General features: G+C 40.6%; 1 protein-coding gene across 2 annotated transcripts; it reads right to left on the bottom strand.

Moving 5' to 3' along the window:
- Window positions 1–1,814: 1,814 nt before the first annotated feature.
- On the bottom strand, window positions 1,815–12,399 carry AMOTL2 (angiomotin like 2). 2 transcript variants are annotated; one of them, XM_069975660.1, is made up of 10 exons: window positions 12,248–12,399; window positions 9,970–10,766; window positions 8,811–8,964; window positions 7,831–7,975; window positions 7,307–7,399; window positions 5,441–5,736; window positions 5,055–5,350; window positions 4,756–4,940; window positions 4,496–4,644; window positions 1,815–3,042 (listed from the first exon to the last, which is right to left on the bottom strand). In XM_069975660.1, the coding sequence occupies exons 2-9, from the start codon at window positions 10,656–10,658 to the stop codon at window positions 4,532–4,534; spliced, it is 1,971 nt and encodes a 656-aa protein (XP_069831761.1). In that variant the 5' UTR covers window positions 10,659–10,766; window positions 12,248–12,399; the 3' UTR covers window positions 1,815–3,042; window positions 4,496–4,531. The 2 variants fall into 2 exon arrangements, with proteins under 2 accessions (XP_069831761.1, XP_069831760.1); XM_069975659.1 differs by having other exon boundaries at window positions 4,496–4,648; window positions 12,248–12,397.
- Window positions 12,400–16,554: the final 4,155 nt, after the last annotated feature.

Here is a 16,554-nt window from a genome sequence, read left to right on the forward strand (position 1 = left end):
TGGCAAGTAGGTAGGGCCAGCTGGGGCGGGTGCCAGTGTTAGGGCTGCACTCGTCTGTTGTCTTCCCAGACTCCTACCTAACAGTATAACAATTTTTTATGATTATCGGCTTACCATGATTTCATAGAGGACATGTTACTTTATAGTGAATGCACTGATTCACAGCAGAGGAGGCAAAACAAAAATAGAGTAGGAGCTGTAGTAGAGAGGAAGAGAGACAGACAAGAGGGTGAATAAAGACTTGGCAGACGGGGAACGGCACTAGCACAGGAATGTGTAAACACATCTCGGCATATTTGTTCACTAATAGCCTTCACTTCTGATTATGAAAGGTTGGAATTTTTGCTTCGTTTCTTCCATTCAGCTGTTAAAACTAGGAGTGGAGATGTCGCGTCACGTTATTGCTCCCCAAATAGCGTGTTAGGAATCTTCCCGAGCCGCTTACTTTCAAAACATGAAAGTTGAGGCGTCCTATTTTTGAGTTACTATGTCACATAAAAGGAATTATTTGTTATTTTTGTAAGAATATTTTTGCAAGGACATCTGTTGCCCACACATATGCTGCATGGACCGTTTTGGGGATGAAGTCAGTTTCTTTGAACACAACAACATGACTTCAGATTTCATCATCTGTGAACCCACCCTTGTTTTCTGAACAGGTCAAAGAAAAAAAAAGATTACTGAAAATTTGAACGCACATTAATCATCTTAATAATAAATAAATAATTAATAAAAACAACATTTTTTTTCCATTGACCGCGTCTGGTATTGCAGTTCAAGCAAATTCACGGGAAATGGACAAATTTGGTTCTAATCTCATAAAATCTCTTTAGGAACAAAAATGTCAAACAGCATGAATGCCATTATATCTTATAGGGCTCTTACTTGACTTTTCCGAGAAAAAAAAATGTTACTGCTAAGCTTGGTGGATGACTCCAGGCTGAAAATTCTTACCTGTACTGGTAATTTGTAATAAAATAAAAATTACATAAGTTTCACCTTAGTAACAAAAAGCAGAGATCTTGAAAACCATTATCTTACATTTCACACTAGTTTTTGAGTGGAATTCAATGAAATGGCAGGAAGTCTTAAATAATGTTTGGAGATGTCAAGATTCCCATTGAAAAATCCATAATAATTCTAGCAATGAAAAAATATATTTATTTATATAATCTGCAATATAGTTTTTCATTAAATGGAAGGTGGGCTTTACTCTGCATAGACCCTGTGATCCTTGTATCAATGTAAGAACATCTATCAGAGAAGACCATGAATGGTCTTGGATGAAACTAATTGTAGGCAGATCCTCGGGGGCGGTGCTTATTTTAAATAGGCTAGTCTCTTTACAAGATTATACCAGTGCATAATGAATGTGTATAATTTATGACAACCTAAATCTAGGTATGGGCTTTTGATGCAGTTGCCCCATTGTCCTCGTATAGAGTATGAAAACTGATAAATGAGCCTCATTGTATTGAATCACATCAATATAAAGATTTTAACTGGGGTCTCTAACTTTACTCCAATAATCTACATACAGTATATATAAATAAACCCCTATAACATATATAAAATTCTGTATGAGAAGAGAGACTTGAAAGGAATACTCCAGGCTAAATGAATATAGTAAGTTTTTCCTAGTTGGACCTGAGGGAGAGAAGGATAATTCTCTCTTTGGTGTTTGAGTCATACACTGGCCCCTTAGGCTAAGCGCTAGGCATAACACATATTAGATTTGTCCTGACTGTTCCTTTCAGGATGTCAAGTGAGGTTAAAACCCTTGGTGATAAACAAATGATCCGTGGCCACACAGCTTTCATTTAATTTTAAAAATTTATTTAATTTTCATATTTAAAATAACAAAATTCCGGTCTGCAACAGCAGAACCAGAAGGCATTCAGGCAGCATACATTAAGCGAATAATATTAAGAAACAACAGCCACGCTTACATCTTTAAATACTTTCGATAACTTAAGTAAACTCACAAAAAATATATATCAGATTCATACATCTTTGGAATAAAACAGACTTTCACAGCGCAGATAGGCAGAAATACCAATACAAAAAATATATATTACATTTGTAACCCATTCTGATGTGTAGAAGAAGGGGGGAGGGATTCTAGAAAAAAATCTTTCGCAAACTGCATTACGCAATTTTCTTGTGATCTAATTTTGTAAACAATTTACAAGAATAAAAAAAGGAAGACGGCCACTGTTGACCAGCAACAGCATCTGGACAAGAGAAGGGTCAAGGGGGGGGGGGGAGTTTAGATATACAATAAATATGATATATGATCTAGTGAAGATGTACAAGGAGAAGTATTTGACTTGTACTGGCGTGAGCTTTTTCTAAATATCAACCTATGAGTTGAAGCTCAAGCATTGACCCTTGTATCATGGTGGAACATCAATCAGAGTAGACCATGAAAGGTTTCAGGACAAGACAGAAACATAGATGTATAAATACATGGAGAATCAACAGAAGGAGGACTTATAAAAATAAACACATAAGTATTTACATGACAAATGTTCGGGACGAGAGTCCGACAACTTTAAACCACTTCAAACCCCTACAATTTTTGTAGGTATTTCTAGCAGCAACAGGGATTGGCCCTTGGCTTTCCAAAGCCAAAAGTAGACTTTGTCCACCTCCCGCTCCGTGAATTGTAGTTCCAAAAGATCAGACACTGTATCACATTAAATGAAGTTTCTAAGTGTCTTTAACTTCAAACGGGTGAAAATCTAAGGAGGTCTTTCTCGAATCTTCTTGTCTTCTCAGCAGCTGATGCTCGCGCAACTCTCAAGTCCGTCTACATTATAGGGCGGAGCTTCCCAAGCTGTACACACCTCTATTGGTGGCAAGACTGCCTCATAGTTACAGACCGAACGTGGGATTCATTCTCTGTAGACTACAGCTGATCGACCAGCTATGGTTTTCCTGGTCTCGTAAGACTTTTCTCACCATTCGGGAAGTAGGAAGCTCAGATGAGGATTTCTACCATTTCAGAAATGTTGGAGCTTTTTGCAGTAGATAAGGTTTCTGAAAAATAAAAAGAAACGGGTTATTAATATTAAAATTATGATAACTTGGTTTGATAAATTTAACTGTATATTCATTTTTGACATTTTTTTTACCACCTTGACTAATTCACCTGCCCAAGCTTATATCTAAGCCCAAAAACTGGTCATGATAAAGTTATTATTATAATGTAAAGTATGAAGCTGACAGATAATGATATGCAACATTCACACATTTTATATGTATTGGACACACTACATGGCAATATCTGAGATGCCAGCACATGAGAAGCAGCAGGCCGACGGATATTAATATACATTCACTGGACGTCCTGTCAGCATGAAAGCAGATTGTCTATGCATGACTGGATTTTATCCATCTAAGCACTAGCTATGCACCCTAGTGATTCCATTCTCTGATTCACCCTTCACAAAGGCCATTGAATACACAGATGATGAGACAAGCATGTGATCAGTCATGTTAATATGTGGCCGCATAAAAAGAGGACTGCATTCCATACAATGAATTGTAACAAGGAGTGAGGCCGGGACAGTGGGCCTTCCTTGTTATGTGAAAGGGTTTGTCTGGGATGATGTATGCGGCCCTATTGCTCAAGAATCCAAAATGAGTGCACCGGGTCACAATGGCCTATTTTCTTTGGCTGGATCGTGAAGTGGTGGTAGTGGTGGTGGGGGGGGGGTACATTCCAGACATGTCTGCGGCCTTACAGGGTGAGCGGACTGACTGTAGCTTTATGGGAATGTGAAAAATATGAGGAAACCTTAAGGTTCTATTGACTAATTGTTCTTAAGAACATAATAACTAACAAAAGCGCCTTAGAGACACTCAAACACTCGAGTGATCATAGGGCTTTCTTTATTTTCTAACTTGGGAACTTGCAAGTATTTAACATTCTTCTTCCCGATATACTTTCTATCGGAATGCAAGAAAAGAGATCAATAATGTATTCTTTTGTACATTGGAGATCTTTCCTTCTCCCCCTTCCCCCCTTCTTCGCTCAATCTTTGGCCTCACACCTGCATTCTGTTCCCAGCTGCATAGCTGAGATTCATTGGCATTAGTCATCACCAAGGGAGGCCAAGCCTTGGCAGGGATTGTGAGAGGAGAAAGCTCTCAGCTATGCAAGGCTCGGCACAGGCTCAGCCTGGGGGAGGGGAGGTGAGCGAGTGCAGCTTCTGCCGTTGCGAAACGTCTTCTGAGTATCAGCACCCGATTCTAGCAACACAATGTCCACACTTGCACTATAATAGTATAGTGAAGCTTGAAAGCCTTGTTGATGGGAGAACATACAATGTTTACTGTAGTAGTGTTTATGTTAAGTGTGAGCCAAGAACACACCCTGTAAATCCATAGTATTTTGTGAGAACTGACTTGTACTACAGGTATGACACAAAAGTTACGAACTAGTATAGGTTACCAGAAAAATGTCCTTCAATGGATGCCAAAGACCTACCTAGTGAAGCTGTAATAGTGTCCAGAAGGGAGTCTGTTACAGCTGGTAGCTCAGTTGAACAGTCGGTCTGGGTGCTGCCATCTTTGCTGCCATGTTTCGAGTGCACAGGTAAGATGTTGGCATTGGCAGATGGGGAACAGTTTGATTGGCTGCCTGCAGGAAAAACATAAGGCTACAATAAGCAAAAAATCCCCTTTAAAGGACACATATGAACATCAAATAGCAGGTGAACTGCATTAGAGATATGTATAAGTAATCACCTGATGTGGCCTGTGACCAGTTGGTTTGTCGATCTCCAGTCGATGAGCTTGAAGCGGATACAGAAAGAGTGAAAATGGAGGGCACAGACTTAGCCGGTCGTAATGGGCCCTGGTGGGGTTTACGTTGCTGCAACACCTTGATGACTGCATCCTTCTCTAGAATCTGGGCATGTAGAGCTTTGATCCTATATAGGAAACAAATGAAAATACTTATTAAAACACAAACAAAAAAATAATGTGAAGAAGAGTGCAAACTAGTGTGGCACTTATAAGTTAGAAATGTGAACTAGTCTTCATACCTGTTTTCCATTTCTTGGTGCCTGTGGTTGACCATTAGGAGATCCTCATTGAAACTATTGTTTGGTGAGTGGCGAGGTGAGTGATTGATAATGGTAGTATCTCGCTGAGCGGCAGCAGTGGCGGCAGCGTCCATTGCAAACTGGCGCATAGTGCGTTCTTCCAGGTACTTTTGCTCCCACTTGGTCATGTCAGCCTCCAGTGCCAATATCCGTTCTTCTTTTTCCCTCAGTTGCTCGGAAAGTACTTGAACAGAAAGCTCAGGTGATTGACTTCCGCTCTGCGACAATGGTTGTCTCTGTTGGGCAAAACAAGTTGTAAGTTTTTGTTGGAAGACAATATAGTGAATACAGCGAGTAAAAGAACTTTGCACTAAAGTCATCCCTACCTGTTGAGCCCTTAAATTTTTCAGCTCTTGCTCCAGCCTTGTCCTCAGACGCAGTTCTAGCTGTTCTCTCTTTTCACAAGCAGCTTGGAGTTGGCTCAGAGCTTGTTGTAGTCTCTCCACCTTTTCGACATATGCCCTCTTCTTGCGGAGCTCATCTTCTGTGCGAGCCGCTGTGGACTGGGCGTTACTAAGGGCTTTTTCCAACAGCTCGGCTCTTCTCCGCTGGTCTTCATTTGCACTACGCAGTAGGATGATCTCTCGCTCTAGCTTCTCTTTCTCTTGCTGCTGCTCACAACCTGTATGGAAAAAAACCATACCATCAATAAGCTGTTGGCCATATTTACCAAAATGCTGAAGGTTACAACGAACTATTCACAATGTGAACCTATCCCCGATGAGAACAACTATGCAGAAACAAACAAACAAGGCAGGTTTAACAATACAAGAGCTGCAAAAGCCTACAAGCCAGTAACTTCTCCTCAGAGCAAGAGGGATCCCACTAGGTTTAGAAGACTTGGCAAACAAAAAAGAAGAGACCTGAGAGGTACGATAAGCTCTGCAAACAACCAAGAGGCCCGTGAGATCCGGACATGTTTACAGGAGCTTTGTCTCTTTGTGGAATGACCTAACAAGAATATTCCTGAGTATATGTTAAACTTGACTGCTACTTCACTGTTCCATGAAAAGGTTAAGCAAATATACAGGTTCCCAGGCATGGAGAAGCTAGACACCTGGGACATAACAGCTCAAGGATCTATATCCTGGTAAGACCAGTTTTCTCAGGTGTTCCCAGCTCTCCAATATTGGGATGTGAATTGTTATCAGTTGAATGAGTCTGGGGTTGCTATGTATTAACTACATGTAATAGAGATACATAGGACTCGGACGGGTGAAATTACTGAATGTTTAACCCCTCTAGGAAGTTTTCGAGCCATAGTAATAAAAAGTTGGGAGAAGTGCTTGCTTAAGCGCTTCTCTCTCTGTCTCACTCCTTACTGGAATTGATGGATTCTATAGAAAGTCTATGTTATCAGTGGTGGTCTCAGCACTAGATCCCAACTGATCAAAATTTTTGACATGACGAAAGATTTTCTTAGATGAGAAAATCACTTTAAGGAACAGCATAAAGCGCCATGATTTTATATTCCAAATAGGAGGACACTAATCTCTCACTTACATACATCTACACAACTTCCTCATGGCTTTCATTTTTTAAAATTTTCAGATCCTTAGCGCTCTTCTGACAATTTTCCACTAAACATCTTATCCTGTTAACCCCTGCAGTGTTGGCCTTTCTTGTGACCTGCATTGTTTTTTTATTCTCCACTTCTTAAGCTAAGAAAGGGGAAGGGGGATGGGAACGCTCGGCTACTGGAATGCAAAGAATTCAGGTCACATTGAACTCTATTTGTTTGCTAAAGCAACATAGCCTTTTCTTCAGGAAGAAAAGAATGGACACACCTCCCCTGTATCCTTAGAAGTGCGTCAGGCCAGATCCCACGTACGCAGCCGTTTGGGTGAAGACTCACTTGTTTATGAACTGCTATAAACCCAGGTGTAATGTTTGCAGAGTGCGTAATGGACATTGAATAAGAATACATTCATCACTTACTGTTCCTTACAGGATATTGGATTCCTAGCTTGCATAGCAGTCTCTTAACCTAATGAAGTTTTCTATATAGCAGTGATCCCCAACCTATTGCTCTACAGCTGTTTCAAAACTCTAACTCTCAGCAGGTAACCAAAGGCTGTCAATGCATGCTGACAGTTGTAGTTTTGCAACAGGTTAGGGATCACTGTTCTACAGGCTGTCGTGAAATGAACGTTTTAATGCTAAGAAATTTCTTTGCTAGGTTTACAACTTACATTGGGCAAGCAGCTTGGATACAGTTCCCTGGTTGTCCTCTCGGCTTTCCAGGCTTCTGGCCGCCAGCTGTTTGTTTGCAGATTCCAATCGTTCTATAGAAAAAACACAAAAAAGAATTTTAGATTTGAGCAATAAAAGCTTCCACAGTGATGAAACGCGTCACTATTCTACCATATCCTCAAGGCAGCATTCCTACTTCTGAGGTCACCTCTCTAAGGACATGGTCTTCTTCTCAAAAATAACTCTCTTATATTAGTATATAGGACGATGGTGCCCCAGAATCTTGTCTATTACAAGACAAGACTCTACTGAATACAATGTTGATGGGATATGTAGGCTAATGAGCTTTGTCAGGAGACCTCATTGTTTTTCCTAGGCCTCCATTGTCCGGCTTCCCTTTCTACATGGCTTTTCAAGGACTTGATGGTCTTAAGTGACTGAGTCCACTCACTTAAGACTAATATCTATTGTGAACAGATAATGATGATTGATAGCATGTTACTTTATTCTTTTCGTCCCTCACCTCTTAGGTCGCGGTTAAAGTCTTGCATGCGTCTCATCTCTCCTTCCATCTTGGTCCTCATGGCGGTCTCCAGCGACTCCCTCTTGGAGGACGCTTTCATGAGGCTATCATAGGCTTCAGAAATTCGCTGGATTTCTGTCTCTAGCTACAAAAAAAAGAAGTAGAAGAAGAGGTGTTAGTGCATTGAAGACCATTATGTATTATTATTATTATATTATCATCATAATGGATGTGGATTCTATGTAGGCGTATTGCAATAATAATCTTCCATTTATATAGGAATCCTAAACTGTCCTTTAATTGATCTAAATCTAAACGGGATTGCCGTCACCCCGTATTGATCTCATTGCAGTCTTTTTTTTTTTTTTTATGAAATAGCTTTAAAGGGCCCAGACAGCACCATGGCGCTGGGGGATTTCAGCTCTGATTATGTCTGTAGACTTTATGCCACCTGCCTGTCTGGATTACACATTTGCTAAAGGGGCTGGCACCCCCCCTCCCTATTCCTTACAGCTGAGGCCTTCCTAACACAGGCACCTTTTCATCCACACACAATGGCTCATTTGTGCCACATCAGGTCAGCTCAAGCAGAACACAAAACCCAAGCAACTGTCAGCGGCCTTCAGCTCTACGTGTGCCTTTAACAAATGGCTCATAGCTACTTCATTGTGCAAAGAGTCCTCGCAGCTGTTAAAGGGGAGACTACGGGGAGGGGGTTTGGATGAGACGGAAAAAAGTGAAAGGGGTTGACAAATGAAACCGAGAGGGGTAGACACCCCACCCTCCATGACCAGCTGGAGGACCTTCACAATAACCTGTTTGTTGATGGGAATCATCTAATGGGTTTTCCAACATCTAATGCACTAGACAGGAAAGACAGCTGCGAGGTAGCAGCTCCTAGATACACAATGCACGTGTAGCGTGTGCCTACTACAATAACACCAGTTACAGGAGGCTATATATATATATTGGCTTTTTACCTTCTGGATTCTGACTGCTTTTTCGCTGTAGGTCTCAAGTTCTCTGCGCAACTTTTCGTTCTCTCGCAGCAAAGCGTCCATTCGGGCCATGTGACTCCCCGCTGCATTAAAGGACGCCATTTGTCCATATTGCATGTTAGGATCTGGCATCATCCTGAATGGAAGAAACAAGAACATTAAGTCAGATGAACCTGCATATATTAACATAGCAACAGATCTTTACTTGTTTTACGATGTAAATCAGTTCCAAATGCTAATGCTGATTGATAATGCTTCCTTCCTGTCCTAAAATAACCAAATGACTTCACCTTATATTGGAAACAGTTTTTATAACACCGTAGAGAGATTAGCATTAACTTGTAGATGGGACCTGTACGGTCTTGTACGACCTACACAAAGCTGCATCGTTCCCAGGGAATGAGTGCACCAATACCTAAATGTATCCCATAAGCCTAATAGTATATTACGATAGAGCTTGTCCTTCCGAGTAGACCAAGATCATGGAGCACCATTCCAGTATGCAAGCAATTTGCTATAAATATAATTACCTAATGTCTACATTAATGATCTTCCTTATCCTACATCTGCCACCTATGATCAAAATGCCATTCCAGAACTAGTCCGGATACCAATGTCTGTAAGGAAGGCAGTCCATATAGGTGCACTGCCTAAAGCCAGAAGAATACATCTTCCTTTTCCACTGTTCCTTGACTGGAACTTTAGGAATTCCCAATGGCTATCACAATGGGGATGGTATTTCCGTCCATGAGACTGATCGCTGCCAAAGGGGTTACAAGAACTAACAAGGGAGAAAATTCTTTGACTGTGAGTCTGAAAATGTTCCTTCACTATTATCTCCATCTCTCGAATATGGAGCCGCTTCCTGCTTTTGCTTATCTCTTCCTGTGTGAACAATGCAGAATTGTCGCAGCCCACCAGCTCAGTGTTTATTGTCAGCCAAAGAGCGGAGTTTAAAGAGATTTTTATATCCGCCTTTGAAGTAGTAGTATTTTAATACAATGTCGGTCTGTCTGTGGTGGGTGAACACATGTATGTGCTCGGGCATAGAATGTTTGAAGTCTGGTTTATAGGCTATCATACAGAAGACCATGCTAGACAGTCAAAGAAAAAGAACAATGGTTCATGTATATGTGTTTACCTGACATTGGGCTGATGGTACACTGGGAGTTCTCCGGAATATCGCCTTTGTTCGGGAGCATAGCCACTGATCTGGTCGGGTTGGGTATAAGCTGGGTACTCAGGTGGGGCATTTCTATACTGTACTCCTCCATCATGTTGTCCACGAGCTACTGACAACTGGTACTGTTTAGAAAGCTGAGGGAAGCTGTGTGAAGAGCTCATGAGGTTCTGTGACTTGGCGCCATTACGTTCAAGAGACATCTGCAGCAACCTCTCGCTTAGGGACCTTACATGGCCATGTTTCAGCTCCATAAGGGACTGGTCTTGCCTTTGAGGAACAGGTTCAACCTTCTGGACATTTTGAGCTGCATAATATTGAGAAAGGGCCTCTTTGGCTTGTTCATATGTCGGGAGCTCCTCTCCTTTGTGTTGGAACTCGTAAGCTTTATACATAGGGTTCTCCAAGTAGAAATGGTCACAATGGTGCTCCTGCCCCTGAGGTTCCTGCCTTGTGGAAGGGCTCCCCTGCATCTCCTCTTGTTCAAGGCTTTCAAGGGATGACCTGGGGCTTCCAGTGCCCCCACCTCCCCTCAAAGCCTGCTGCTGGATGGCCAACAATGTGCGATTCTCACTCAGATTCCCATATCTCAGTTGCTCCTGAATAAGTCGGTGCAGGACCGTTCCAGACGAATCCTCCGCTGTTCTCATTCTTGCTCAAATGATAAATATAAATCCCACCGAGAAAAAAAAAATAAGAATACAGGATAATCCTTTCCCTCGAATCTTCTGCTGATCTAAGGTGCTGGAGATAGCAGCCTGTGAAATGGAAAGACAACATGTTACCATAGATTCTTGTTACTGGTCTTCCATGGCATCACCTATTATCTCCTTAGATGTGTTTACCATTTCCTTCTTAGCATTTTCTTTAGTAAAAACTCAAATAAAATAAGTGCATGTCAATGGAGAACATGAAAGGACATGGCTGGAGGCTAAGGAACCCTACTTATTACTGAGTGTTTAGCAGCAAAAGGATTGACCTTGATGGTACCCATTGTGGTTAATAGCAAATACCTTTCTGCTGCTTTTTGTCCCACTGGAGAGGTAAGACTTTTGACCTGTTTTTGTTTTAGGCAGGGGGGCTGTATTCATGTTTGGAATTTTTCCCTCCCCTTTCTTTTTCTAAAGAGATAAGGTCCAGTATTTCTTTGGTATGCCCCCCTGCAGCTTCTGTTTGGTAGCTTTCCTCTCCAAGACCAGATATCCTAGTTGAAGTTGAACAACAAACCAAACAATGGACCATCTCTAAAAGGGTCCTACCATGGGGTGGACAGAAGAAATTCAAATTTTCTAAATACATATGGCTAAAAGACCTGACAATGGGTTAAATAAATTGACCATATTCAACATTCTACACGTTGCTGTCCGCAGCATCCTTAGGTGATGAGTTTAGCGACCACAAACCTGTGGATTTCCTGCTATCTCAATGCCCAGAGCTGTTTTCCACAGCGTAGGAGATACTACCACCTCAAAAATATCTACGACGTGACATCACTGGTCCCTTTTGTGTTGCAATTGACATTCTTTGTGGATTGCAGCCTGACCACAGCTATACAAAAGCTTGTACTTAAATAAGAACAATAACAAAAAACAAAAAAAAAATACCCCATGAATTCCTTAGCCATTGCTAGCGGTGACCAAACACCTGCATTTCTGTCCTTCTCTCCCCATGAAAGAATGTGCCATTGTTAACCCTAAACACTGTAAACAAAGCATACCAGGACACTAGACCCGTATCATTATAACACATCATAACACTAGACATAGCTAACATAAAAGACAAACATATTTCTACAGCTTCGCTATTAACGTGACCAACAAGTGACCAGTTTTATCTATATAACAATCAGATCCATATGCCACTTCTTTACAGAAATTAAATTCATAAAAAAAATTTGGAAAAAAAAAAAGAACCAAACAAACACATAAATCCCAATATACACACAGCAGCAAAAATATTTTCTATCTGCAACATTACATGTTAACATATGTTCAGCGAAAACCATGTTTATACGTTTCCCGGCATTACAGAATAACAGTTACAAAGGTCTATACATCAATGCACAGAATGACTACAAATTGCAACATTGTCATAAAATTTGACAAAATAACTAAAATTTACAAAACATACAAAATAACCCAAAAAAGCATGGCAGCAAAATAGTTTATAAAAATCTAATGCATTCAAGTGATGGTCCCAATACCCAGAAGAAGAGCATGAGATGACAGGGGGCTCTCACCAGATCATCGCCAAGGTTTGCAGCAGTGCGGGTTCCAGCATGTGCCTATGTCCTTAGTATGAGTGTCTTATCCCTCAGTGCTGGGAGCAGGCTGTGCACAGCCTGAGAGCTCAGAGCAGACTGACTCTCTTACTAACACACTGGCTGTACTGCCTCAATAGCTATGCTATGCCAGGAATGTGAGAGTTTCAGGCTCCCCCTGGGATAACAGCTCTAACCACACATAACCTTTCTCCTGCCCCTCCTCTCCCCTCCCTCTCCTGGGACTATGCTCTCCGCCCTCACTCTCTCCAGGAGCTGCACATAGCCCTACACTCCACTAGGGGCAGCAGAGTCCCCTGTAGACTTCTGTATTGAACAGCTCTGGAAGGAGAGAAGAACAAAGAAGAGAATAAAGTCCAGAGCAAAATGTGAATTTACATCCAAAAACAAACACATAATATCAATACATTACAAAAAAGGTACATGTAAATAACTGTAACCTATCACTATGTCTGTAAGCATTACTACTATTACTATTGATGATGATAACAATGATAATAATAATAATTGTAGATTGTAAGCCCTTGCGCCTAGTGCCCTCTCTCGCTATGTACATCCAAAAACACAAAAAATATCAATTCATTACAAAAAGGTACTGCAAATAACTGCGGCCTTTAAGCATTAATACTATTAGTACTATTACTATTACTTATGATAATAATAATAATTGTAAAACCTTATTTTTCAATAAAAATGTTGAACAGGAAATTATATATATATATATATATATATATATATTTATATGATAATTGTATATTGTAAGCCCTTGCGGCTAGTGTCCTTCCTCCCTATGTAAGAGTCTGTCATTGCCTTTGTGTACTTTTTTTTTCTTGATTTTATGTTACATTCTGTATCTTAACCCTTAACATTTGTACAACACTATAGAATCAAGAGTGCTTTAAATAATAGATACGGTAAGTCTTAATGTTTTTGTATTTTATAAGCTATGTTCCATTGTGTGTAAACATTGTATAAAAGGTTTAAGGGAAAACTTGTAGGAAAATAAATGCCATTAGCTGCAACCTACACTAGAGTCTGTAACTAGTTTTATTATGAACACATCATTGGTATCAAATCTCTCCCTTACAACAAGTGAACTGGGCACGGACAAGATTAGGAAGAGAAAAGCATGTGTACTGCAAATTTCAAGTTTTTTTTTCTAATGTATATGGGTGCCTTAAAGGGGTTATCCCAAGGTTTAAATGTTCTCCTATGTACAAAACAAGGAATAACTAGCTGATCAGTAGGGGTCCAACTGCCAGGATCCCCATAGAACACGAAAATGGAGGCCAATTCATTCCTGAGCGAATGGAATAGATGCTTGACTGCCTCTCTATTTAGTCTCTATGGTTGAGCGCTGAATTCAGAAAAGTTTGGATGTCCCATAGACAGTGACTGGAGCAGTGGTGCTATCGCTCTATTCACTTAGTAGACAATTGACCTCCATTCTTATGATCAGTGGTGGTGCCAACATTCGGACCCCACAGATCAGCTGGTTATTATCCCTCCTGAGGATAGGGGATGTCTTTAATTCCTGGGATAACACTACATAACATTTTTTTAAGTGTTATATTTTATGACGCTTGGAATAGAAAAGAATCTGGAATATAGTAGAATATTTAAAGCAGCAATATTATGGAACTGGTCTATCTATTTCTGTTTATTTTTCAAGAGAACGTGTGTCTAGAACAAATTCTAACTAGACATGTCTAGAAGTCACCCTATCGGAACTGACGCCATTCATCAGTAAAGGCAGGGGGCTAGAAAATAGCGTATTTCCAATATAAAATTCCCTGCTGTTCTCTTGATATACCAATATGCAGATTATAGCAGACTTTAGTCACATACAGTACTACAAGAGCAGACTACATATATATCACATACTTAGACATAGCATACCCTGCAGGTCAGACATAACACATCTACATAATATATGTTATAAATATATATACTACAAGCATTCTAGAAATATTTCACATCAAATATGTCTACCAGCTGTCCTAGCAAGATTCTTATAGATTCTAAAACAAGGAGGCAGCTCGTGTCACCAGACAGATTCTGGAATAAGGTGCCACGTGCATTGTTAGTACAGTGAAGGATACGGCGCTATATGGAAACGGCTATATATAATAAAATCAAAAACAGCATTTTAGTAAATGGTAGGAGTACGGATAACTTGCCTCAGGTCAGCTACCCCATTGTCTTTATTCAGCTATAGAATCATTAGTTCTATAGAGTATTACGTTTCAGTTCTTGGCATTGGCAGTGGTCCCAGCGGCCAGATTCCCACCGATCGGCTTGTTATAACCTACTTAGATGGAAGGACCCCTTGGGTTAGTTTAGGATAAAAAGTGATCCCTACTTGTCCCCAGGATATCTGATCAGTAGAGGCTTGACCGCTGGGACCTCTAATGATCACGAGAATGGAGGTGAATAGTGCACATATTTAGCCATCCCTAAGCCATCAATGTCTACAGGACTTCTGAACATGGTCGACTAGTTTTCATGCAAAAAAAATTGATGCAAAGCAGCATCCTCAGATGCGATCACTTAGGTGGCTTCTTACTACCATACTGCCTACATGGAAAAACCTCTATTGTAAGCTGAATCAATTGTGAACTGCTCATTTATTTCTAGATAAGAAATAAGCCATCAGGCACATGGTCATGTCCCAATGATGACATGCTCAACTCCTGCTCTGCACTACACTACAGAGATTATATGCCATATAGAATAAATAATGTACTTCTTCCACCATATAGGAGACCCACTGTACCTATAGATGTTGGATACCAGCGAGCATATACATAACTGACTGGCTGTATGCTCCAGGCGCCCTATATCACAATGGTTAGGGAAGGACTCTGGACTTGGTTCACATCACAATTTTGCTATCGGTTTAATGTATTCGTTCTATGGGGGGGAAAAAAAGCAGAATCAGGAACTGATGGTAAAAACGGATGCTGTTGTATGCCATACGTTTTGATCCATTTTCCTTTGTCTTACATTATATAAAAAAAAACAGATCAAAATGCATCCGTTTTCTTTTACATTTTGTAGTGTACACAAAAATGGGGTTGACCAAGTTTTTCTGTACATTGTCCAAAACGGATACAGTGACACGGATTGCAAAGTTGTGACGTGTACCTTGCCTTAAAGGGGTTGGTCACTTTATAGTAAAATACTAGGTTCACATCGCATTTTGCAGTCCGTCTCACTGTATCCGTTTTGGAAAACGTACAGGAAAACATGGTCAACCACATTTTTGTGTACGTTACAAAATGTAAAAAAAAAAGATCCATTTTGATCCTTTTTTATAAGTCAATGGAAAACGGATCAAAATGGATGGCATACAACATCATCTGTTTTCATAGAATGGATACATCAAATGGATAGCAGAATTGTGATGTGAACCTAGCCTTAAATCAGACTCCTCTCCTCCAGGCTGGGCTGCCCTACTCTGTGATAAGTCTGTCCATAAGATGGCCAACATGGAGGAGCATGTGACCATGCCCCGCCCCAGTGTCCTCCATAGGTATATACAGGCTCAGTTGTGGACACTGGGAGGGCAGGGCATGGTCACATGCTCCTCTATGTCAGCCATCTTATGGACAGGATCACCACAGAGCAGGACAGTACAGCCTGGAGGAGGGGAGTCTGATTTTAGCTCTATGAGGCACACAGGGAGCTGCTGTCAGTAATAATACTACACACAAAACAATTTTACTATAAAGTGGCCAACCCCACTAACTGAATAACTGTAAAGCGAGTCCATTATGATATCCAGAATTACTGGGCATAAATTGCCTAAAGTAAATTCCACTGGTCGTTTGGCCACAAATGGATTAGTTGGATCAGCTTGTCAGATCAGAAAGCCTATTGGCTGCTCAGTCACAATGGACAATATAGAAAATTCAGATTTTCTGTTGGAATAATCCATCGTGGATATCAGCTACAAATTTAAGGCGTACCCTTCGATTTCTGTATATAGATTTACAAATTTGTGATAAAGAAATATACATTATCTGACCAACGATGAGGTCATTGATAGCAATAGAAAGCAGACTGATTACGGATTTTTATTACTTGTAATAAAATCACTTACTTGCCACTTTTGCCCATGCTTTAATATAGATATAAACAGGGATTACACTCCTGTTAAACTACCTAAGACCCCATGCAGGACTGAACCTGCTCTGACCAGCCATCTCCCTGCCATAAGCCACCACTGACAGTTATATTGCCTATAGCTTTCCCTGTGCCTG

This window comes from Dendropsophus ebraccatus, chromosome 6 (genome assembly GCF_027789765.1).
Source record: "Dendropsophus ebraccatus isolate aDenEbr1 chromosome 6, aDenEbr1.pat, whole genome shotgun sequence".
NCBI classification, from domain to species: Eukaryota; Metazoa; Chordata; class Amphibia; order Anura; family Hylidae; genus Dendropsophus; species Dendropsophus ebraccatus.

Coding starts and splice junctions, on each gene's coding strand:
- AMOTL2 (XM_069975659.1), bottom strand. CDS start 10,658: ATGAGAACAGCGGAGGATTCGTCTGGAACGGTCCTGCACCGACTTATT. Junction 4,649..4,755: donor CTGGTCACAGGCCACATCAG/GTGATTACTTAT, acceptor TTTTTCCTGCAG/GCAGCCAATCAAACTGTTCC. Junction 3,043..4,495: donor CACTATTACAGCTTCACTAG/GTAGGTCTTTGG, acceptor TTTATTTTTCAG/AAACCTTATCTACTGCAAAA.